Raw genomic sequence first — 24,661 nt, 5'->3', positions numbered from 1 at the left:
CGAGCAGTCGTGAATAATACACGTTTCTCGATAACTTGGTTAAGGCATATTCATGATAGGTCGTTGATTATTTAGATGAGTGTACGTCGACTCGCCAAGAGAGGACCCATTGTAAAAGTCACGCTTGTAACTTAATTTCATCAAGCCGCAAGAGCGAATATCAATAATTGAGTAGACCTTCTGCTAGAATGCCTGTTGAGTGAACGAATTAAATACGAGAGAATCAAGGAGAAACGCTCAATAAATGTACAGTTTCAAAGTTATCCTAGTATCATCTCATGGATTTAGTGTATTTAATCGAAAAATTTAATAGACGAGCTTGCAGCAGCAAAATGGAATTTCAGATGAGAATATTCGAAGTAAAATTTCAACTTCATCGGTTGATATTGGTTTTCTTAAACAAAGATGGTTAAGAAAGGGAAGACGACGAGGATAGTCGAAAACAAAAGCGTAGTGGGGTGAGAGAAAATCGTAGAGATAGAAGACAGATTCTGGAATAATGAGTCGAACAAATTCTCGGAGACGATAATATCATCTGGAGAGAAAGTTGAAGGATTCGCAATGGATCGCCATGAAAGCTCTTTATACTGCAAAGTTGGAGCAGGAACTGCTGACGAGCATTGCTTTTTAGTCAATGAGCTTCTAGATTCGGACGACGTCCTTGAACGGTCAACTTTTCGACTTTGATGAAATAAACGGGCAACGGTTCTATAATCGTAAGTCTTCATTTTTTGACAGGTACTTATTTGATCAAGCTGGAGAGAATATTGGATCGTCCCGCAAAACTTTTGTAATAAATTTTACTCTCGGGCGTCGAGATTGCATTTGAAACGGCTAGTGCGGAGAGAGGTGATGAAAAAATCAGATTACATATTGGCAGTTCCGACATTTGTCACGCTTGCTTTATCTTCATTAAAGAGACGTGCGGACGAGAGTTAAGATTCTCAAGAGTGCCAATTCCAAATGCGCGAAAATCCTTGCTCGTCGATGCTTTGGTAAGAAATCTTTTGCTGGTGTCAGCACTCCCGGGCACAAAAGAACCCACTGTTGTGTTCCGAGAGCCAAGTTCTGTGAGAACGGTGTGGAATTGGCAAAGATAGATCTACATATAACGGATACATTTATAGGCCCAGCGAGAGATATTGCGGATATTCCAATAGGTTTGGCCGATTCGCCTCTGTTGAGTTATCGGACTTGTTGATGCCACATAGCCACTTTGCGAGATTTAAGACAACGGAACGGATTGCTTGCTTTTGCGATGTTCAGTTGCTGCTGATGACGCACGAGTGACTCGGTAAAACCAATTTTCGTGGAGGAGCATCGTTGATCGGCGAAATCGACGGGGATAGCCACGGCTAAGCGTGCCGAAATCGGGATGAGTAGCTGGGCTAATTGCGTACAGGAGCGAGGGCGCGCAAGAAGACGAGATAGGGCAGACGCCGTCTAATTAATATCCAGCGTTGCAGCAGCCGGTGCTCGCTGCTTGTCGCTCTTCGGTCGCCCAATCAAGCAGCACGAAGGAGAGCGAGCGAGCTAGGAACGCAGCAGTGAGCGCAAGATATCGCGAATTGGGTCATGCATCGTGCACGCAGCCGATTAAAGCCGCCCGGATGCGGACCGAGCGAGGCGAGGCGAGGCGAGCCTGCGCCGCAAGCTCCGCGAGCTGGGAGGGCGACTGGCTGAGCCGCACGTACGACGAGTAGATTCGAGTCACACTGAAATTCGAGACGCACTCTTGCGCCTATTCACGCCGTAGTGTCCGCGAGTCGAGTGCTCGCTTTGCTCTGCCAAACGCGACTTGATTCAATTGAAACACAAGCCAGTCGGGCCGGGCGCTCGGCCAGCCTCCGCCTGTCTGGCTGCCTGTTCGTCTGAATAAGAGAATGATTCCATTGTGTTGGACCTTCCACACCGGCACGAGCCTTTCTACTTTTGATAGCGACAACATAATCGACCTCCGATTCTCTCTTTCTACCGCGAATAAACTGCACTTCTCTGTTTCCGTGGCTACGCGGAGTTGGAATAGCCAGTCTACGTGTACTAATAGCCAGGTTTTCATAATACAGGTTTCACTAATAGCATAGTTCATTAGCCAGGTTTTCAAACATCAACGGTTCGAACATCGGCATATGCGTGACCGAATTGGACCACTATTACACGGGCAATAATGGGACACTTGCGCCACAAGTGTCGTACAACGTTTCACAGTACTGCAGAGTTTCAATCAGCGCTTACGCTTCGTCATCCTATGACTGAACATACGAGGTCAGTTTTGCACGGCAAGGTCAGACCAAGCACCGTGCAAAAATGAACTGCTCGAGTGGCTGATAGGCGGCGTTACTTGAGAGCTGGTGCAAGCCACGCAGTGCTATAAAGCAATATTGCTTGGATAGCACCTAAAAGCGAAACGACCTCTTAGCCGCCGTGCGAGCGGCTCGAGCACTTCCATATCGATATACATGTATACACATAGGGCTAAAAGTTGCGCGTCATACAAGGCTTCGAAGCATCCTTAATGATAGATGACGCTAATGGGGGCCGTGACAAATGCGCGCGCCAGCTTTTACAAGCCAGATAAGCAGCTATTCAGTAATAAAGATGCTGCGATGAGCGCGCATATTTTCCAATAACCACGTCATGAAAATCATCCACGACAGACCGAGGGAGAAGATACATTAGATTGTACGCGCGAGAATGGCCGGATGCACGATGACCAGAGTGAAATCTCGCAGCCGCGATAGGACGAGGTTATTAGCGTACAGCCGCGGAAAAGTCCTCTTGGCTTTTTCATCTCCGCAGCTCTCGCGCCTCGCCGGGCAATTTTATTTAGCAGTCGATATGTCGCTGATCTTTTATGCATGACGCGCGTGTGCCCGCGTGCCGCCGCTGCAAAACCCTTAACGTACAATCCAGCGCGTACGCGTCGGCGACAAAGTAGAAAATGGACCGAGATAAAGCTGAGAGGAGAGAGGAAACGTTCGCGAGCGTCTATTTGCCAAGATCTAGATATACGCGCCGATACTCTTTCTCTCTCACTCTCTCTCTCTCTCTCTCTTTCTCTCTTTTAGCCACTTTTCTGTTTATCGTACAAATTCTGCCCTCTCCGCGCCGAGATTGCTTTGTCCCCCATACCAGTCTCCACTTCGTTGTGTGTACACATTTTCAAGAGCTTCTCTTACCGACTCGGCTGACTTTTCAAATTGCCCGTTGCGCAGCACTTTTGTCGTATCAACTGACTGCCGCTCGCAATGAGAAAAACACGAGATGACGTAAGGAAGACACATATATTTAGCGATGCACGAGGACGCAATTGCCCCGTATATCCAAGCTACATATCCGTGCACGTAACTTTTTCACGAGCGAATGATCTCGGAGCGGGACAAATTTGCGAAAAATCCGCGGCGGACAAATGGATCAAAGTTCTCGACTGCGTTCGACACGGGTCCTGCTCGCTGCCTACCCGCATGTGCTTCATGCGCTATTCTGGCTTTTGCGCTCAAGCCGATAAGAGTTGCATGTTCACGCGGAGCTACGGCAACATGTGCGCGTTCGAGATTGCGTTATTCCGAGATTAATATTGCGCTACGTCGCGCGTGGGTCTTGTCGCACAACCTCGACCAAGCTCCAATTTTCAAGCTTGCCTCGAGATTCAACTGAGAAAATCTCGCGTCGCTCCGATCTCCAAGTTTATCATCTTCTGCGCCACATTTTCATGGCTTCTCATTTTAATGCCACGCTTACGGCAACTTTTGCGAGATTCAGTTGGGCGCGAAAACTCCGCTAGCTAGTACATCTGTAATAACCTTGTCGATCTAATGCTTCTGATAAAAACTTTTATCATTGTCGCAGAACTTATGGCATATTAAAAGTTTTATCTGATTGCGCTTCGCGCATATTCTTAATTGCTTTGGACCTGGATTAATTCTACCGAATTCGCTACGGTTACTACTGCGAATAATTACATTTGAAATGTCATATTTATGCTAGGTGCTGTATGTAAAGAATGCGTCTAATTGGAAATCGAGATGGATCGATGAGATATCAACTTGCACGAGCGCGAATTTTCATTGAAGACAATAGTTTATCGTGTAGCCGGATTTTATTTTTCAAGTCTTATTATTGCGTGAAATTCGAATTATATGTTTAACAAATTACCGAAATCAGGGATCACTGAATTGGAAGAATCGATTTCTTCTACTCCTTTCCTTGAACGTGAACCCTTGTACACGCCCGATAAATTTTGAAAGCAGTCAGCTTCAATTTATCAAATCGATCACGTTTCGTACATCGCTTTTCCACTTTTTGTTGGCTTGTGTTGCGATTATATTGCCACTATGGTCCATAAATACATTTTTAATAGCCGTGATTTACAGTGTCGAATTTTTTAATTATTACGTATTTTTAACGCAAAAATCTTTGAAAAATATGCAATAAATCAATCGATCAAAGAACTTTGTAACGTAAATCAATAGCTTTCTTAATCAATCTTTTTTTCTACCGTTTCGTTTAACGACCCATAGGGTATCCTGTATTGACTTTTCGTTTGCATGGAAAAACAAGTGAAACCGGCAGAACTTCTGCTTGAATCTCTTATGTAAGCACTTTTAGTAATTTAGATGCATTTCATATAAATTCGATGGTAATATAGGATTGCCATACGGCCAGATTTCTAATAATTATACAGTACTTTTTAGAAAAAATGAATTTTAAGATAAAGACACTGTCATTTCCACTAATAGTTGTTGCCATATATGAACAGACACGTAGCTTCGAAGCATCATTTAATTAAACTAAAAAAAAATACTTGAAAAAAAAATGTAAAAAATGTATTATGCCGTAGTCATCGTGAACGAAGCATTGATAAATTAATTTAATAGAATTTCTAATCAGCTTTGAATTTGCATTTAAACTCGTATCTGACCTAATTCGATATTTTCTACTTAAACGCGGAGTTCGAAAGTAATGAGGATTTTATGACTGATTTGATTGAGTGCCGAAAAGATTTTGGGTGAGATAAAATGGTATGCAAAGTTAAGATAAAATAATTAGCAAAGTGTATTTTAAAAGCAGTAGCTGAAGAGAAGGAGTGAACTGATGAAGGGTGAAAACTGGATTGTAAATGCCGCAGCGAGTGTGAAAAAGAAAAGAAAGACGAAGAAGGAAAGGAGGAAGAGGAGAAGGGCAAGGTAAGCGCGGCGTTAAGACGAATAATGAATCGCTAAAAGGTTGAGCTTGAGCATTGGAGTTAACGCAGGCGAAGAGCGTTGCACTTTAGAGTTATGAGAATCATAATCCCAATCCTCGGCGGCTCGCAATAGCCCAATAATAAATTATTTCTGAGCTCGAGCTCATTGTGTACATCAGAGTCGAGCGCGCGTGTTAAAGGGAAGATACATGCCAAGCAGATATGGGCTCGACTAACCGCAAAGCCGATAATTTCAGTGCGCGAGTGCGCCACTGAGAACGAGGGAGAGGGAGAGAGGGTTGGCTCTCGCTTTCACCACCGCCGATCGCATTAAGCGACGCGTAGCTTGCCTGCCTGCCTGCCTGCCTGCCTGCCTGCCTGCTTGCCTGCCTGCGTGGCCCTAGTCTCGGACCAACTAATTTCGCAGCTGGCTAAGCGCCCACGCTGTTTCTTTCGCCTCATCATCCCCTGCTGTTTTCCTCCCTCGCTGTTTTTTCTCTCTCATTCGCCCTTGTTTAGCATAATTTATCCTCGCTATCGCGCTATATTCTCTGGCCAACCTTCGAATTATTTTTTTTCTCTCCGCCGGCGTTTGCACGAGCTTGTTGTGCGAATAATGTAAGCGACAATCTCAGCCTGCCGGAACTTTCACATTCTAGAAAGTTATCAATGATTTGTAAGACAATCTGCGCTGCTACTTCTGCTGTGCGAATGAGCTCGCGCAAAAAATCGAATGAACAGTCTTGTCTCCCTCCCCCTCCCGTTCCTCTATCACTCTCTGTCTCTCTTTCATTCATCCCATCAAGCTTTTATCAAACTCATTTGAATCGCCTTAAACTTTGCTATAAAATTAATGACGAGACACTGAGGCCATACCGCGTTTCAACTCAAGTAAAAATTCTTATGCGACTTTTACTCCTTTAATGACTAAACTTGTTGGCATATACGAGGCAAGAAAGTGTTGATTTCAAACTTATTAATTAATATATTCCCTAAACTTAGTACTGCCTAATAAATACTTTGCCCTGTTAATTTATACTTTTTTAAGGCTACACTTCTTTTTACCGAGGCGTATATATTCTCTTTTATTTCAATGACGATATTGATATCGTCCGACCATTCGCGAATAGCAAAACAATATCGGAAAAACATTTAAACGTCACATTTCGAATTCATTGAATTTTCGCTTATAGTTGAACTTTGTATATGCGCAAAAAGCAAGGAAACGAAATATTCAAATGAGAAGGGGAGGGCGCTATCTGAAATCCATCGAATAAGCTGAACGGAGATGGCACGCCGCTTGCCTCTAAATATTCCTCTAAATATTCCTATCAATCAAAATTCCACCTATCGAAAGTTTGCCTCTGTTGCGTGAACGGGGAGAGTGAAAGGGCAGACGCACTTCGAGTAAAATCGCATAAGCCTGTAATAAAGCAGTGTAGTCTGGCTGGCTTTGGCACGGTTAAAAGAGCTGTGAGACCTCGAGAATGCACTAAAACAGTTGTTGGGTATTGTGGCAAGGAGTTGACGTCGGGAGTATTGGAAGGGAGGAGGGGGCAAATAGCTGCCGCGTACAGCCGCAAAACTGCTCACAACTGCTCCAGCACTTTCACTTGACAATACGCACCTCATGCCTCTTATTACGCTCCTTATTCCTTTTTGTTTTAACTGGTCGCTGCTCTATCTGGCCTCTCACCGCTGCATCTCAATTTTAGCGAGCTATGACATTCCGATACGATATCTCTTATTGTACGCGTGTGCGTGTATTTGTGGGTTGTTGATTTTAGAATGCGGAACAAAGATATTTGCAACACGTAGTTAGTTGCCGACGAAGACTTGTCACTTGACACGCGGTCATTTCTGACTAGCCAGCGGGTCGATTTCGATGGGATCACTTGCGTTTGCATTACAACGGCAGATTGGTTATCGACAGCTAGCACTAGCCACTCGGCGCTCGACACATCCTGTTATTTGCCGCCGTGACATACCAAATTGACTGCGTACAAAGTGGAATAGATTCCAACCAAATCAGTGCGATTTTTTGCCTTCACGCTACGTTTGATCTGATATTTGAAATAATAAAGTTTTCTCTTGTCGAGAAGAGATGTTTGTTAAGTTCCACGTCAAGGTTCTACTCACCAAAAAAGCAATAGTGGTGTTCAACATTTTTATGACGGTGTAACAACAAACATAGCTATCATCTGTTCAATTGTTGCCATTAACTTGACTTAGTAAATTTTGTCAAAAGACCAACAACGGTATCAAAGAAAACAGATACATATTCGAGGAATGTTTTCAAATTTTGAGCTTTTTAATCTCATTACTCCGGCTTCTAGTTATGTGGTTTTACATCAAAATTTCAAGCTGGTCACAAATTGACATGAATTATATGGATTTTCTGAAGGTTTGAAACGAATTATCGTGGTAAGGTTTGTAGTCAAATATTTGTACATTTTATTTATTTCACGCATGATTGCATAACTTTTAGCCATTTTCAGCCCCACCTACAGTTTTAAATATTTCATGAAATCAGGTTGTTGGGTATTATCGAAAGTAGAAAGGGAAAAAGAGGATTTAGGAGAGAAAAAATAAGCAAAGAAAAATGTCAAAGTCGACTTAGATACGAATGAAAGTTTGAAACTTCGACTGAACTAATTTCATTTGTATTCACGGCGTGTTTATCAAAGATATCTCGAGGGAATGTAGGATGGACCATTCGTCAGCTCATTTCCCTTTTTCATACACACCATTGGGGTTTGAGCTCGGACTGGACTTTTAGTCGAGTTTGACGACTTAGACGTGGTGCCCCTACGCTTATTTCGAGAACAAGTTGATGATCTTCTGATATAATTAGCGTTTTACAGTGCCTTTTGGTCACTGAATAACTCGTAGTTTATGCATTCATCTATGATGTATAACTGATCGAAACGTTGAACAATTTTGAATTAAACTACATCTACACTGTTGATAGTAGCAAGCAACTAGATTGTTGAGGTAAGTTAAATAGTGTCCTCAAAGAAATACTAATCCGAGAATGGTGTATAATTTTTCGAACTGAAAACCTGATTAAAAACTTTAAAAGTTTTGTATTCAAAGACTATTACAGTGGCGTGTAATTACAGGAAAACAAAGAGGACGTAGCTTCAGAGGACGAAGGTGAAAGTCATTAAATGACTCAGCAAGTATTTTTCAATGGACTTGCGCTGCAATAAATTCTAAAGGCTGGGGAAACATAAAGTTCCAGAGTGACAGTTTTATATGAAACCAATGAGTTGAACGAGAACGAATAGCTCAGTAAATTCATACTCATTACCTTATTCATGTTTCAACTGAAGAGTTAATTGAGTTTAAAAGCTGATTTCGATAAAAGTAATTATCTGCGAATATGTATGTGATAATCGTCGGTATACTGTCCTTAACACATATACCAAAAGTACTCAATGCGAATCTGCATCTATCATCCGATTAGGTTTCGAACGATGATTAACGTTGTTTTCAGTTTGCCAATGTGTTATGTAATTTTCTTTGAAATAAAAAATATTTTCATCATACATATATGTCGATGGAAGTTGACTATATATTATTGAGCGGCGTTACGACAGTCGATAAGTGTTTTTTATAGACTGAGAGGTTTCGGTAACAAAGAAAAAGGAAAAACAAATTTGTTAGCGGCAGATATGGTATTGTAACGAGATATAGATGGACGCCTAAGGGAAAGTTGCAGTCGGGCGGAACGTTTCTGCAAATAGGTTGGCTTCTTGAAATATTCCATGCTGACCGTAAAATGCACCGCAATGGAAAATAGGGTTCGATGTGAGCGAACGAAAATGCGAGCGCTTGGATAGCGATTGAACCAGCGAAGAATAAGAAGTAAGAGTTGCGGCGCGAGCGCGCGCGCGGAAGAGACTTTGCAGCTCGAACTTTTGGTGAAAATCAAACGCAAACTCGGAAAGGTTACTCTGCCCTCGACGAGAGTTTACATACTTGAAAACCTAACTAAATATTGATAAATTAAGAAATTGCAATAATAACACGCGAGTATCCGCACGAGTTATGATCGGTCTATCGACTATTCACATTTCGAATTATGCGCATTTAAAAATACTTCCAGTTGAACATCGCGATGTGATCGTTGTCTTGCGAATGGCAAAACTTCCGGACAATAAAAAAGTAAGAAGCAGTTATTGGGCAAAAGAACGAAGAAGCGGAACTCCAACGAGACAAATTTTCGAGCCAAAGCAGAGCAGATTAATAAAGTTTATTAAGCTTCGCTTTGAAGTTTTGAAAAGAAAATGAGCGTCGACGTTTGGTCACGAGCTGAGGCTAACGGCGCGTAGTCGCCAATATGAATAACGCACAGCTTGCGAAAACTTTTCGTATTTATCAATTGAGTTTATCAAAGAGCCATAGAGGAGCGGAGGCGGTGCTGCTGCTATACGTAGCCCGCGAGAGAGCGCATAGCTGAGCTCGTACAATCTATACGTATATCATCATGTATAAAGGAGCTGCGACCGGGCTAGGGCCACTTGGAAAATTCATTTTTGCCACTTGGCCACCAATAGGTAGGCGCGTTTCGGAGCAGCAATAAGCGTCGCCCGCCCGTGCAGCCGACACGCGTACACGCAGCACGTCGAGGAGCCGAGCAAGCTGGCCGATATAGATTAGCGATCTCTGCCCCGACCTCTAATCTCGCTGCCCAGCTTTTGTATAGCATTCCGCCTCTTGCTCGTCCTCGTCCTCGTTCTCGTCCTCGCCTCCACTGCTTCAATGTCGGACACTAATGCAGCAGCGCTGCATACGCAAAGGACCTTGCGCGCACACTCGACCCCGAGAAAAACCAATCGCGTCTCTCTTCTGAGCGAAAGTGGATCTCGTATCGCGCGCCGGAGAGCGCCGGGCATCAATTACCGAGGAACAGCTATTTTTAAGGAGAACCTGCGCTAAAATGTGTGCCCTATCGTCTTTCGAGGAAGTTCTCCGACGAGAAAGCCGATCTTGTGGCTCCGCAATCGCCGTCGCAACATCGCCTCCTCCAGCCCTTAGCTCTTTTATTTATTTTTTTTTTCGTGCGATACTTATATCTTGAATTGAATACAGAATATTGATACTAGCTCTCAACACATTATACTTTTACGTCTATTTTGTGTCGCAATGTTTGTCACGGCATATCCATACACAAACCGTGCTCTGCTTATGATTCCCTGTACATTAGAGAGGTGAATGGTAAAAACCACTTAGTTTTACGACATGTAAAGAGGTTCTTTTATGATAATTTAACATTTTTGCATTGTTCTAATTTTTTTTAGTCTATATGGACCATATTATTATTTTGAAAGTTCGAATTTTTACCTTTTTCACCAATTTTGAATCTTTGAAAATTTTCCAGCCATGAAATTTATTCTTTAGGTCTAATTTAACATTGGATTAAGCAGTCGCAAGCCTTCGTTATTGCAATTAACATGTAGCGTTAATTACGACGCAGCGACTTGCCCTGCCTCGTGCGCTGACGAGTTGGCTCGTCAAGCATGTAATTACCCTTGGCTTTTTGAAGAGAATAAAACATCTCTTACCAATACCAATTAAATTGTTAATCAATTTACTAATTGTTTAAATTATTTTATTATTAACAATAATTGCAAAATCTTCAAGATCATGTATTATTGAACAGTGCAGATAAAATAAAATATCAATATTTTTTTCGTTTTCTTGCTATCATCTAAGTGCATTGCTTTATTTTTACATGTATTGTTTTTCTAGCACAAATGATAACGCGATGTGGTTCGGGCGTTGGTCGGACGACAACAAATGGGAACAAAATCATCCAGACACGGTTATAATTTATGTACGAATTTTGCTACAGACAAAGTTTCCATCGTACTTAACGTAAAACGATAAACATACGAAGTATTGGAAGGAAACCGAAGATAGTGACAGTTTTTAAAGGTCACAGTTCACAAGTACGTTATTGTTAACATGGTTAGAATGAAAATTCTCACTAAACAATTTGAATACTCAAATGTATTTTGATAGAACCTAACGAAATAAGATATAACATTATTAATACGAAATTAAATTATTAGAATGTATAAATAATATATACAAACATGACGTTTGATTTATAAATAATCTTGGTGATAAATGTTTTACTGGCTGCAAAAAGGTGAGTGAATTCGTTGGCACACCATGCTGCGCGATTCGCTATATACTTGTCAATTGCGATAACGTAAACATACTAATTAATTCTATATTGCATTAGATCAATCGAAAGAGGAACTCCTAAAGAATAAATTGGTTCGTTGATTATTAAAAAAATATTCAACAGCTCAAGAATTCTGTTTATTTAAAATTATTAAGCGTATAATTATGCAAATGACGAGAAATCGTAAACACTTTTTGTGCTTGAAAGAGTTTCTATTTACTAGAACAAAAAATGTTAATTAACTTAATTGCTTAAACAATTGAGTTTTGAACGTTACCTACCTAGTTTTCGTAAAGAGAAAAAGTATCGCTGTATCCAGTGAATTAAAATACATGAGATTAACTGTTACAGGAGCACACTGCGCATGTATACGTGCTTTGGATAGTGTATTTCGCGATCAGCGGGGTGGAGGGCAGTTGGCAGCAAGCGTATAATGCGAGCGATGGATCAATGGCGAGCAGTCGTTGAAAAAATAAAACGGACTGTCGTTCTCGCTTTTTGAGTGGCAGGTGCAGCGCAGCCTCTGCAGCCCGCACAATTGGAGATTCGTCTTCATCGGCGGGAATACAGCTGTGCCCAAATGTATCAGCAGCGTGCTTCGGCTGGTGGTGGGCCACATTGTGTGTAAGAACGAGCCAGCCAGAGCGCAGTGCGGCCGAGTAGATAACGTCATCCTTTAGCTCACGTGCGCACGAGCAACAAGGCTCTTTCATTGGCCCAAGAGAAGCATTGGCAGGAAACAGGGAGAATACACAAGCTCCGAACCGTTCCATTTCGCTTCTTATGGATCCCGTTCTTATTCCGTGGATCGCTCTCTCTCTCTCTCTCTCTCTCTCTCTCTCTCTCTCTCTTCTCTCTCTCTCTCTCTGGGTTTTTCACTTGCCAGGACCGAACTGAACCCTCCTTTATCATCGCTTTATTGCCTTCTTATCCGTTATTTTCGCACCTTTGATATATGGCCTAGCCGCTCCGTGGGCTTGATGAATATCTGAACGACTCATGTTTTTTCCTAACGAAACAACAATCGCAACGAGCAAATGCCCTCGATCAGTATACGATGAGTACGACTATTGCTGCTACCAAGTGCACAAATATACTGTTTTGTGATGTCGAGAAAAAATTCAGCTAGTTGCATTGACTGAGGAAAGCGCGACACATTATCCGTGTATATGTATACATATAATCGTTCGCTTCAATAAAATCCCGTACAGCGAAGAAAAACAGATTACAAGTTGCCAGAGCAACAAGAGAAAGCGAGAATTTTATCGAGCGAGTTCCCTTCACCATTTTTCCTTCCGTGACTGGATAATTTACGATATCGTGGGGGGCAGAGGAAATCGACACAGAAATAATTTGGTCGCGCCGCAAAAGTGAACGCTCGGAGGGTATCTCAGTGAGGTTAACTGGGGACGAAAAAAAATGCGAAAGGGTTGAGGAAGAGTTGGTTAAATGAGCTGTCTCGTGAGTTTCGTCCAAGAATAAATTGAGGTTATTTGCGCTGAGCTGCAGCGATGTTGGCATCACGCAAAACGGAGCTGAACTTATGAATTTCCGAGCTTTTCTCCGGCTGTTGGTCCACCTTATCGGCCACTCAAACGGGAGAAAGGAGCAAGGAAAAAACATTCCATCGTTCGGCAAGCAATGAATGCGGGAGCAAGCGTTTAGCAATCGCGTCATCGAAAGTTCAGGAGAAAATCCTTTTTGATTAGATGATGCATACGTGCGCGGAATATCTGGATGGCACGTATAGCCAGCATGCGGAGTGGGAGGCTTGGCGTGCAAGCGAGTAAAAATGAAAAAAGTTTGGTATCGATAGCTATAAGCGCGGTCGCCGAGACTGGGAGTATAAAATCAGAGATTTGTCGAGGATCTCGCGCACGTACTCGAGCAATGGGCTGAGCTGCGAAAAAACAGCGGAGGCGAGACGCGCGGCGCGCGAATTCGAAAAGCTTACCGAGCGTGAGAGTTGAATCGCGCAGAAGGTCAAGCTTAGTTTCGGTGGGCGTTTAATCCGTCTGGAAAGTGATTGGTCGAGGTCAATCGAGTGCTGCTGTACACAGCTGGCCACCAGTCGAGGTGCGAATGGGCAAGCATTTGAAATCGCGCTCGCGAATCGTCGCGTGCACTCATTCACTCTGTCCAGCGGTATGTCGAAGCGGCTCTCCCTCCTGCCGACGCGAAAAATTGGAATCTCGTATGTATCGGGTCGAAGAGGGCGAGAGCGCTGGAGAGACGGTGGGGTGGCATGTGCGTGAGCGTAGTCATGATCGGACGCATAAAGCTAGGCAGGCAGGCTGACGGAGCGAGAGATCGACCGCAAGAAAAATAGCGAAGGAGGGGAGCGGCGGAGACGAAATTGGCGAGGATATTGATCTTGAGCAAGCGAGATGCGCGCGTGCGAGCGCCTCTCTCTCTCTCTCTCTCTCTCTCTCAGGCAAGCCAGTCAGCCTGCTTTCTGCCACTCTCGTCGCTCCGTTCTCCTCTCACCGACTCGCCTTTATTGTTCCTTTGCCTGCGCGTCTCCACTTCAACTTCTCACTTTTTCTCGTTTCGCGCGTGCTCTAGCCAGCTCTCGATCCTGCAAGCCTCGCTCTCCCTCTCGCTTGTATTTCATTTATTTGGACGATGTTTGACGCAAGAGCTGCGCCGCTCGTCCGCCCTTAGCTGGAGCTTACGAGAGTCAAGCTAAACAGTTCTTTTACAATTCTCTTGTTGCGATCGTTGCTCTCTTTGGCCTAACGCCTCTTCTTTTAAAGTCCTCGGTTTCGGCCCAGCTTATCGACAGTTTCATTGAAACGCGCGCAAACCAGTTGTATTTACTGTTGTTTCTTCTCAAGCTCGGCTATACTTACTCCAACGGCCAGAACTCTCATCCGATGCCGTATCCCCCTTCTTTACTTGCACGTTTCGTTTTTACTCGCGCGAACTTTCCATTGATTTTTTTCTTTCTCGTTGATTGTTTAACAGCGAACACTCGACAAATCGTGCACAACCGTGCGTGCAGCCATCTATTGTCAATGAGCTGAGAACTTTTTCTATTTTTGAAAATTCGTAAAGTTTTATGTACGCTGACTGAATATTTAATATACAGAGAGAAGTTCAAGCTCCAAACCTTTCTCTAAAAAGTTCCATTGCGATTAAAATAACCTTTCAAATGAAATAGAAAAAAGCGCGTGTCAAGCGCGCATCATTTATTGACTAGAATAACCTTAATTTTCCCAACTTATTAAGAACGGTATACTAAGAAAATCAGAGTCATGAAATATTCCAAACAGCTGACGACTATCTGTCCCACATTTTATTGATTTCCAAACCTCTTTTGTTCACGACACTTTTCCAATTTTAATACCTCTTTATATATAGCATACGTAGTATCCGTCTGACTTTATGCTTCCACCCTTTCCCTCTCTCACTTTTATCCCAGAGCATCCATTTTAGTGTTACAGATATAGCTTGGAAAAATCTATAAAAATTTACAATTGAAAAACGTAGTCTCCGATTTTCTCGTTTATATAAGTTCTAGAAAATGTTGATGCACCAATGATAAAAAATATGCTGTTACACTCAATGAAAATAATCGACGGGGATAGAAGGAATAGCTCGATAAAATTATGAACGTGTTTGAACAGCTTTAACCCCACGCCTCGGCGGATCAGCATCGATTTGTCGCTAAACTTTATCCAAAGCTGTCTCGAGGAAAAATAAGGCCGCAAGTTTGTGCAAGTTTGTTGCGCATGACAGTGCAAATATTTGCCTGCAATCTTTATAAATGGATCGAATTTCCATGATAAATCTTAATGCAATACTCAGCCACAACTTTCCTTATCCTTCGCAATTTTGGTGCGCGGGACAAGCGTTTGTTGACACTTCAACTGGTCTACAAACGAATCGTGCGCGTACCATATTCATGGATCCACTCGACTCTCGCAGCTTATCGTCACGCGAGAGCGACGTTGCGCGCTGGATACGTGCTCGTGAAGCATGTTTGTCTGTGTATACCCGAGTTGAATCTTACACTTGGACTGTCGGACTGGTAGAAGACGAGGTAGAATCGAGTCACCGGCTGACGGAAATCTAATTTGACGTAACTCGATAGAGCGGGACGAAGCTAAGCCGCGCGGTAAAAATCGAGCCAAGCTACGGCGAGAGGTAGAGAGCGGAGAAGGCTAAGTAAGTGGAGAAGAGGAGTAGCTCGAAGATCGAGTGATCATAGCAACGACAACGACCGCAACTCGCGAGCGACCGAGAAAAAGAGTCGAGCTGATCGTGGACGTTGACGGCATTAACCTCCGGCTGGATGGTCGAACTGAGCAAAGGGAAAAGGCCGCTAAGAAGAAAGCAACGGAGCGCCCAGTTATTGCTATTGCAAGATATAGATAGATATATACGGAGGCCGATTCAGTAATGACTATGGCGGTACTTGCTTACGCGAGCGCTAATGGCCGCGCTCTGTAGCGAGCAGCTTTCTTTGCTGAGTTATTGGCGCTCGCGTGCTCTTCAAAAGCCTTATCCTTTATTTATTGCCCACCGGGATATACGCGCAAGAGAGACGTCGAGCTTGCAGCTTTAATAGCCCTCTTCTAACCTTTTACAATCAGCCAGCGATAAATTTGCCGAGGACAAAGTTTACGCGCGAAAACACGCGAGGCGCAACATTTCCGTTTGGTCTGTTGCTCTGTCGGTGCGCGCGGCCTCGCTTTGTCTCACAATATTAAAATCGCGCGTGATAACGACGCGCGGGCTAATTGCTTCCGGAGCGAGTGCGCCAATGGAGCGCTAAAAGCATCGGCAGCCAGCCAGCCAATCGGAGTGTGCAGCTCGGAGCCGGGCAGCGGGCGGCGCACATGACGCAGCGGGCATTGTTGTTCGGTGCAGCGAGCCGCGCTTTGTATCCGATTTCGTCGTCCCCGGGCACGGACAATAGATAAACAGCCCAATGGAAAAATAGAATGGAATATCAGCAATATGACGTTCGCCGGGGCAGAAATCTGGCACAGTGCGCGTACCACCTTATATATACTGCACACTGCACAATCAACCTTCGCGGACGTCCCGACGGGTATTTTACTAGAAGTAATACGCCCGATCAGTCAGCTTCTATATCGGTTCGCGATCACTTTTATTGCGCGTAAATTTTTCCACGTCAACGACGCGACAGACACCGCAACGGGCTGAATTATCAAAGAGGCGGTTCATTTGGGAATTCACCTCGGCTCGCGTTGCTCGCGCGAGCTCATTGAACCACACGCTACTGGTACTTCGTCTTTGGCTTGCACGATAACAGAGAGGTGCGGCTAGGCGCGCGCGTGCAGCCCCAATCGTGTCGCTCGCAGCAGCCCAACGTCACGGCCGCTTCCGAATCTGACCGACAACTAGCCCCTTTTATCAATCATCGATCCTCTATTTTCGACCAGCAGCCGGTTCACATCGGATTTGGCCGTCATCTCGCCGCCGCTGCAAGCCCTCTTTACGCATTTATGGATTGCGCTTTGGGCGTCGATCAAAATAGCTGTCCAGTCGAAAGTCATACTTGCAAAAATACTGCCTCATGGAAAAAGAGAGTGAGCGCTCTACTTGCTCGACATATCCCCGATGAGTTCACTCGCTATCTACTTGTTTTCAGAGTAAGCACCGAATTAAAATGGTTCTAATAACTCTTGCAATATTAAACGATCTAGATTGGCGTTTGAATAGAAGCATTATCAATGTACTGAAGTCAAAAGCTAATGTTGAGCTGCGGCATTGTTGATTTAGCTCGATTATCGAAGTACTCAGTTTGTGCGCTCTCCATGATTAAACAGCAGTGTCAATTCGCTAATTCAATGGAATTGAACAATTCAGCAACTATAAAAATACTGAAGATAGCATAAAAGAGGAAAATCTTTATTGTGAATGGCAATGCATACGAATTACTGTATTTACATCCTAAATGTTTAGAATGAATTTGCCGACGCTGTGTTTTATAGTAAGTGCATTCAGAGTAGAGAATCCTTCTCTTGTAAAAAGGAGAACCTGACAAAATGAAGCTAGTTTGTTCGTGATTTGATTGGCTGAAAGATAGTCGCGTGATCAGGTATTATGTCATAGTATATACATACATATATTGTGTATAGTCGTGAAAAATTGGTGTAGCGTGAATTCAATATGAATTGATTGATTGAATTAATTGAATTTTGCTCTATACGAAAGTATACGAAGTACGAAAGCATTGAATGAACAAAGTAGGCAATAAAAGATGTAAATCGACAGATTATCACGATAAAATACTTTCCAGTGATTTTAACTTTCTTAAGTTACGTAAAATATTAAAAAATCTTTTTGAAAAAGCACTAAATACAACCGTGAACGTCTACCGAAGTACGTTATTGACATTGTGAAGGATATGATTATAGATAACTATAATGTTTTCAGATCTAATATTACATTTATTTATCGTGTTTTTTAAACTTTTCGATGATTTTTCAACACAGAACTTGTAAAGATAGACACTTAAATTTTGATTGACAACATTTAAAAATATAATTGCTATTTATTTACCAAAAGATAATATCGGCAGCTGTAGCTCACATCAAATCATTGAATTTCCGAATCTTTAATTTTGCCAATAAAAGTTTTGTTGATCTTCGTGCGATGAACATGAATGCGATGAAACAGACGAAAAAGATGATTGGATATCACTAGTACATGTACATAGAGAATGGGGAAAAGCTATACCGTTGATTGATCGCCTGCAACATTTTCCACGCTTATCGAATACAACAGTATCATAATCCAGGTGAAAAGTTCACTTATTCGACAAGCGAACGTTAGTATTTGATATCCTTGATAATCGATCGTAATATCAATGCAAACGCGCGTATAGACTATAAAATATATCGGCTCTGTACAGCGCAAAAGCAAATGTAAATGAAATAATGTGGTGGCACTGAGTGAAGAGATCGAGAAATATAAACTAATTTTCACTGGGCATTGGTACGATTGGCTATACGTGTCGATGAAACAAAGAAACAAGTGATTGCATGGAGATCGCTCGTGTGTGCGAAACTGGCAGCAGTGGCATCGCGTACTTAGACGCAGGCAGCTCGGTCTAGATGTGTCGCGCGCAGAGCATACCTAGCACCATGATTTACCTGTTGCGGCGTTATCAATTAGACAGAAGCAAAATCCAGAGGGAGAATCCAGCGATCTCCCGTAATTGCCGATAACCGCCTGCGCATATACGTACGCGCGTCGCGTCCGGTCAATGTTTAAGCAGCCAACGTTGGATTTCCCGTGCACTGATTTTCACCGGTTATACTCGGCGAGCCCAATCGTCACAAGTGATCGCGCGCGCACGCTCGAATTTCCATTTGGCAAGTGCGCGGCTCTAGGCAACATCTGCGCCTCGCAAAAGTTCTTGGCGATGACAGAGGCGAGTGGCGCGACAAGGACAATCGCGTTTCGTTCTCGCGCGAGCGCGAACTCAGGCGGCAAGAAGGATTGCCGAGGCGCGTCGGCAGTGCGAGGGCGCACCACGCATTTGATATGCACACGAGCGCAACTGAATGCAACGGACACGAGTGGAAACGGCGCTCTTTGTAAATCGCATAAAGGTTATTATATTGCCCTAAGTAAATTACAGGCGCTACAATCCAATGAAGCTCAATCAAAAAGCGACAGACGCTCGAGCGAGTGGCGTGGCACGCATGCATGCATTATACTTGGAGCGTGCATTATACTTGTGCTCGTAGCTGTGTCACGTGATCGCCGCCGCGCCACAGGCTATCTCACGAGCAATATTTTATCGATTGTCAGCTAGGCGCCTCTCCTAGGACAGCTGCGCGAGCAGCGGGTCAACGATGACGACTGCATCGAGGATCGTCGAGAGAGCCGAGAAGCGGTGCACTCCCGTTCAGCGCAGCGAGCAGAAATCAGTGGTCGGGGCGCCAAGTGGCAATAAGCTAAGCGAGCTTGCGGAAGCTTGCGCGGCATGGCCGATCACTTCAACGAATAAGCCAAAGCGATTAGCGCAGGGATTTACAGTGCGCGCGACAATGGCAATCTTGGCTGTGCGCTCGACGTCAATATTTAGCGTGATCTGGTCATAATTAAAATAGCCAGTCGACGTGATTGAGCGAGCTTGTGTCAGCAGGCTGATGCTCGGCACGTAGCCTGGACGAACGCGTTCCACGAGGCGGCTCAATTGAAAGCGCATTGCTCTCGCTTTTCATCCGAGTCCCCTCAGCTGGTAAGGCGGATAATCAAATTTTAGCCGTCGGCCTCTTCCTCAACTTCACTTCTTTGCGCGAGTTAATCAACCGTAAAGTCGAATCTAATAACGAGTGCACGGCGTCGCTGCAATTACAAAGCTCAAGTTCGATCGCATGTCGCGCGTGCTCATCGTGCCTATGGGCGCCTCGCACTACTCTTCCTCTTCGCGAATATTCGTGCAGTTCGTGCTCTCTCTCTTTCACTCTTCCATCCCGTCGGCGGCTGTTGCTATAGCCTTATTTCCAACCTTTCACGCTTTTCCACGATTGACGCCAGTTTCGCGTGCTTGTATGTATTTCCCATTTTGGGGAAATGTTCGCTGGACTGTGCAACCGCGCCGAGCGAGCTGCGCGATGAGCAATGTCAAGCGAAGGAGACGCAGCGAAAAAAAAAGCACGGACAGACTCGAAGACCAAATGGAATCTTGATGAAATTAAGTTTTCTCGTTTCTTGCACTCCTCCCTTCTCATCTCGGTCAGCCTTTTTCTCGGGCGTTTTCATTCTGACGCAGCACCATCCATTTTTGCGGTTGGCCTCGTTCGCCCAGATGCACACGTCAGATTGCCAGGGCGAAGCTTAAAAGTGCACAACTCGGTAGACGATCGCATAAGTGTGACGCCCTACGAGCATAAATTGAACGATATGCCGCCGCCGCCACATGAATACGGTACTATTACACCTTGGGACGGCTGGATAAAGCAGACTCAGCGCCTGACTTTTTTTATAAGCCACCAAGTCGCGATCGATTGACTTCTAGCCTCTATTGAAGTTTCTTTATTTGACGTAGAACTGAAGTAAAAGCAGCCCTATAGTACGGAGTCTCAAGATTACAGTGTTCTACTTCGAGCGCATTTCGCAAGAGATAGCAGTGCGGCGCAATAATTCTTGCGAGAATACGTTTAATCTGCAAGCCATTTGAAGTGCGCTAAAAAGTGGAGGCGTTCGTCGTCGGTGCAGACATATCGAAAAATTGAACCGTCGGGCAATAGGCAGTTCGCATCACGCGAGTCAAGTAGGCGATCCCTTCTCCGAACAGTTTGAACGAGATCAAGCTCTTTCGGGCTCTCTGCCACGGCAATATAAGCGAGCTATCGCTCGCGTAAACAAGCTGCCATCGACGTGTAAAATCACCGACGGCGTTGCGCAGCGTGACGAAGAAACTACCCAATCGACTTTTGCCGCTCTCCCGGCGCTCAAGCGTAATTGGCCAACGTTCGTTCTGTACTTCCCCCCCCCCCCTTAATTTACATTCCGCTGCGCGTCATTTTATCCAGTTAATGGAACTATTTTCAATCCTACTGTTTTTCGAGTGATCGAATAGCTACATCGATTTGTTATTCTCATTTGCACAGCACGCTTGTCTAAACATCGGATCTCTATATCGTTCGCAGACGTTTTGCGGGTTCATCAGCGTCAAACGAGCACGGATTAACCCGCGTATAAAAAATTGTCGCGGAGCGAGCGAGTCGAGTGCAATGCACGATTTCGAGTGATTTGCTGCGATCCCAGGGCTTATTTCAACTGGTACGCCCAACGCGGCTTGAACAGTAACAAGTATTCCCCACTCACAATAGTACCAGCACGTCTCTTCACATAAATAAAGTATCCCATCAAGATCTCACGTCCCTCTTTCTAATCTTCTCTCTCTCTCTCTCTCTCTCTCTCTCTCTCTCTCTCTCTCTCTCTCTCTCTCTCTCTCTCTTTCAATCTCGCTCTACCCTCACGCTATTCTCTTTTCTTGTCCCCTAACCCTCTCTACTACTCAGTTCGCGTACTTTCAACAATAGTAACGTAGCCGAGTAGTCGATGAACTGTTGGTATCTCATAAGAATTCTGCCTTAAACAGTGGCTCACAAGAACAATGGATACACATTGTTGCCAATCAAGGGAAACCCGCTTTTATTTACGATCGCTCATTTGTACACGGACAATTCATCTAATTAATACCAGTTACACGAAAACCTCTGATGAGCTGTCGTAAGATCCAGCAAAGTTTTTTTGCAAAGGTAGAAATACAAATGCGCAAGCTGTTTTTACTGTCCTTTTTAATCGGCCCAGCGAGAATCTTAAAAAGCGAAATTAGATAAGTAACACTTAACAGTGTATTTTATTAGGCTCGCTATTCAAGTCGCTATGGTCAAAGATTTTTTGTTTCGTAATTTTTTAAAACCTTTGTCATACTTTTGTCAGATACAAATATTCCTGATAATCTCGTCTTAGTCTACGTAAAATAATTAGAAAATATAATTTGGAAAGTCTTTTTCTTAAATATAATTATAAGGTGAAATTAACTTTTATATGCTTGTAAACTTCAATAGATCAAATTTTTTAATTATCTGACAATCATTTTTAATAAAATCTCTCACCAAGTTATAATTTTCAGTTTGATCTATTATATATAATATATGTAAGTTTTTAAATAAGAAATAAAGTTGAAATTATTCCTGTTAAAGTATATTGAACAATTTTGAACTTTTGAAATAATTTTACAATTTTCAGACACAAAGTTATGTAGAAAATAAAACAGTTTTAAAAGTATGCTATTCAATCCACACTAGATACAGCGTAAGTAAATGATACAAATAAATCAGCTAGTGCCCTTTTGTAAACTAATGACGTTCATCACACTGTCAATTCTAATAATTTTAATGTTTTTATGTTCATTATTATCATTATATTTTCAGACATTACAAAGCAAAATATTTTTCATTCGTAAATGTTTATCAAAAATAATTTAGGGTTACTATCGTGTTTATGAATAAAATCATTATACATTTTAAATACACATCAATGCCTACAACTAACATTTATCATCATATTTAATTATTTTCATAGGCAAACATTTTTTGCGATAAGACTGTAGTATAGGATTTCATGGAGGATCACTATATATAGACTGATTTTATACTTTAAATATTGTTCAATAATGGAAAAACACATATCAATCTATTCTAACATTAAATACACTTCATGATAAAAATGCCTTAGAGTAAATATAGGAAATCCAGTTTACCTTTATAATCTGAACTAAAAAGTTAATATTAATACTTTACAAGAAAAAAAAGAAGCATAAAATAATAAAATCAGGACTATTCTGAAGTTGAAAATTCATCATCAATCTACTATTATTGATTAAGATAAAAGAGATTAAGATTCTATCTAGTATTGAAAATATGAATAATGAGGATAATAATGAATATGAAGGTTAGGCGTGCAGGTGCAGGTGAACAAGCAGAGGATCGATAAAAGTATATGGCTAAAATACGCTTACAAAATGTGTATGTAGATGAGTTTGGTAAATGTTTGAGTATAGGCAAAAAAGTAAATGTATGCGTAGGAGATTTCAAATACCAAACTGAAATATAGAGAAAAAGGAAACACTGTTGAAAAACAAAGCGATATTATAAACGTGATACGAACCGCTGGCCGTTTTTTTGGCATTTTCTACGATCGCGTGCTCTCGGAGTAAGTTGTGACATCCAGACTCGAAGCTGCAGCCATAAAGAGAAATTATTTGTTACATGTATGTTTTTTCTCAATTCGCGCATATAAAGGGATATTTTCAAATGAATAAATTAAGCTGTTAATAAAATTGTATGCGAAAAACCGAAGAATTCCCATGATTCTGTTCGAGGATGAAAGGTTGGCATGATGCGTCAAAAAGAACGTGTTTTTTGTGATGAGGTCGATCTTGGAAATGTTTTAAGATTTATTACAGTCATAATCCTATAAAAGTCTAGCCAACAAAACAATATCAGTTTTTCATTAGTTTCGTTAATGATCTAATCTTTTTGATCTATATAAAACAGAGCGAAAATTCAACCTAAGGAATTCGTTCAATGTATAATAGTTCATAACAGGGATTACAAATTCTTACTTGTGCGATAAGAAATACCAGAAAAATTCTCATTGCAACGTTTCCTCCATCGTTAATCGATAATAGTAAGTTATTCACTCTGTGTTCTACGTTTATTCATACTACCTTAAAATCGTATGATTTTAATTGAAATCGTTGAATTGAATTATAGTTGAATAAATTGAAAATATTATTGCTGTAGACATTTGTTCTGTCTACATTTAAAAATATGTAATTGATATGTGAAGGCTTAATTTGCAAGGGTAAACAAATTGGATTAGCCAAAGTTTTTGGGTTTGATTTAAAAGTACATTCTCGCTTAATTAATCAAAGTACACAAGCTTGCCTCGTTGCATATAATCGATCGCTCGTATATATCCATGTTCACGTGGAACATTTATTTTCAGATTGAAGCTATTTTCCGCTCGATTAAAAATGAATTGAAGCATGGGTACGTTATAATACAAAGATTCGTGTTTAAAAATTTCACTGAAAATTGTGATAGCAAGCAATTAATTAACAATGAAAAGTCTAATAAACGCAATAATGACAATGGCCAAAATTATAAAACGATTTTTGATGAAAAATTAGTTTTTTTTAACTCGTTGGCTCTAATAAAAATATTATTTGCGAAACGAAAATTCATTGAAGAAAAGGCTATGCAAGTCGAATGCTTTGTCGCGAACAAGGTTAAGAATGACGTAACAAATACATCTCAATATAATTATGACTAGGAATGCCCTAGAGATGGAAAGGAAACTAATAAGAGCTGACTTATGTACATAGGGTCAGCTTGAGACAGGTATTAGTTTGTCGTCTTTAGCACGCAAAGCGTCAATCGATTGCTACACGCACTAGTAGTCGACTACGTACTGTAGAGGCCACCTCATTTATCGAAGAGAACGTCGTTGCGCTAAGCTTTACTTGCTTGAATAGTTGAGAGTGTAATTACGTTGATTGCTTCGACCAAATTGATTATTGAGGCTAATGACATTAAGCGAATAGAAAAGCCGTTTGGCTAATAAATATTATCAACTTAATTCTAATTGGCAACTTGCTTTCATGATTTTGCAGAAAGGACACGTTAAACAATCGCTATATCGGAGTGAAAACACGGAAAAGCTCGTGGTTAAAAATAATTTTTTAAATGACTGCAAGTAGCCAGAGGAAC

At 42.3% G+C, this 24,661-nt stretch overlaps 1 protein-coding gene across 4 annotated transcripts in view; it reads right to left on the bottom strand.

Moving 5' to 3' along the window:
* The window catches only part of LOC131663121 (uncharacterized), an 85,152-nt gene that overhangs the window by 45,050 nt on the left and 15,441 nt on the right, over positions 1–24,661 (bottom strand). For all 4 annotated transcript variants that reach the window (XM_058933228.1, XM_058933230.1, XM_058933229.1 and 1 more), the window contains exon 3: positions 23,055–23,125. In XM_058933228.1, coding sequence (XP_058789211.1) covers positions 23,055–23,125 — 71 coding nt within the window. The remainder of the gene's footprint in view (positions 1–23,054; positions 23,126–24,661) is intronic.

Source organism: Phymastichus coffea, unplaced genomic scaffold (assembly GCF_024137745.1).
Source record: "Phymastichus coffea isolate CEN01 unplaced genomic scaffold, Cenicafe_Pcof_1.1 PCOF00031, whole genome shotgun sequence".
Taxonomy (NCBI): domain Eukaryota; kingdom Metazoa; phylum Arthropoda; class Insecta; order Hymenoptera; family Eulophidae; genus Phymastichus; species Phymastichus coffea.
Note: the sequence above shows the minus strand (reverse complement) of the source record. Positions and strands in the feature narration are given on the sequence as shown.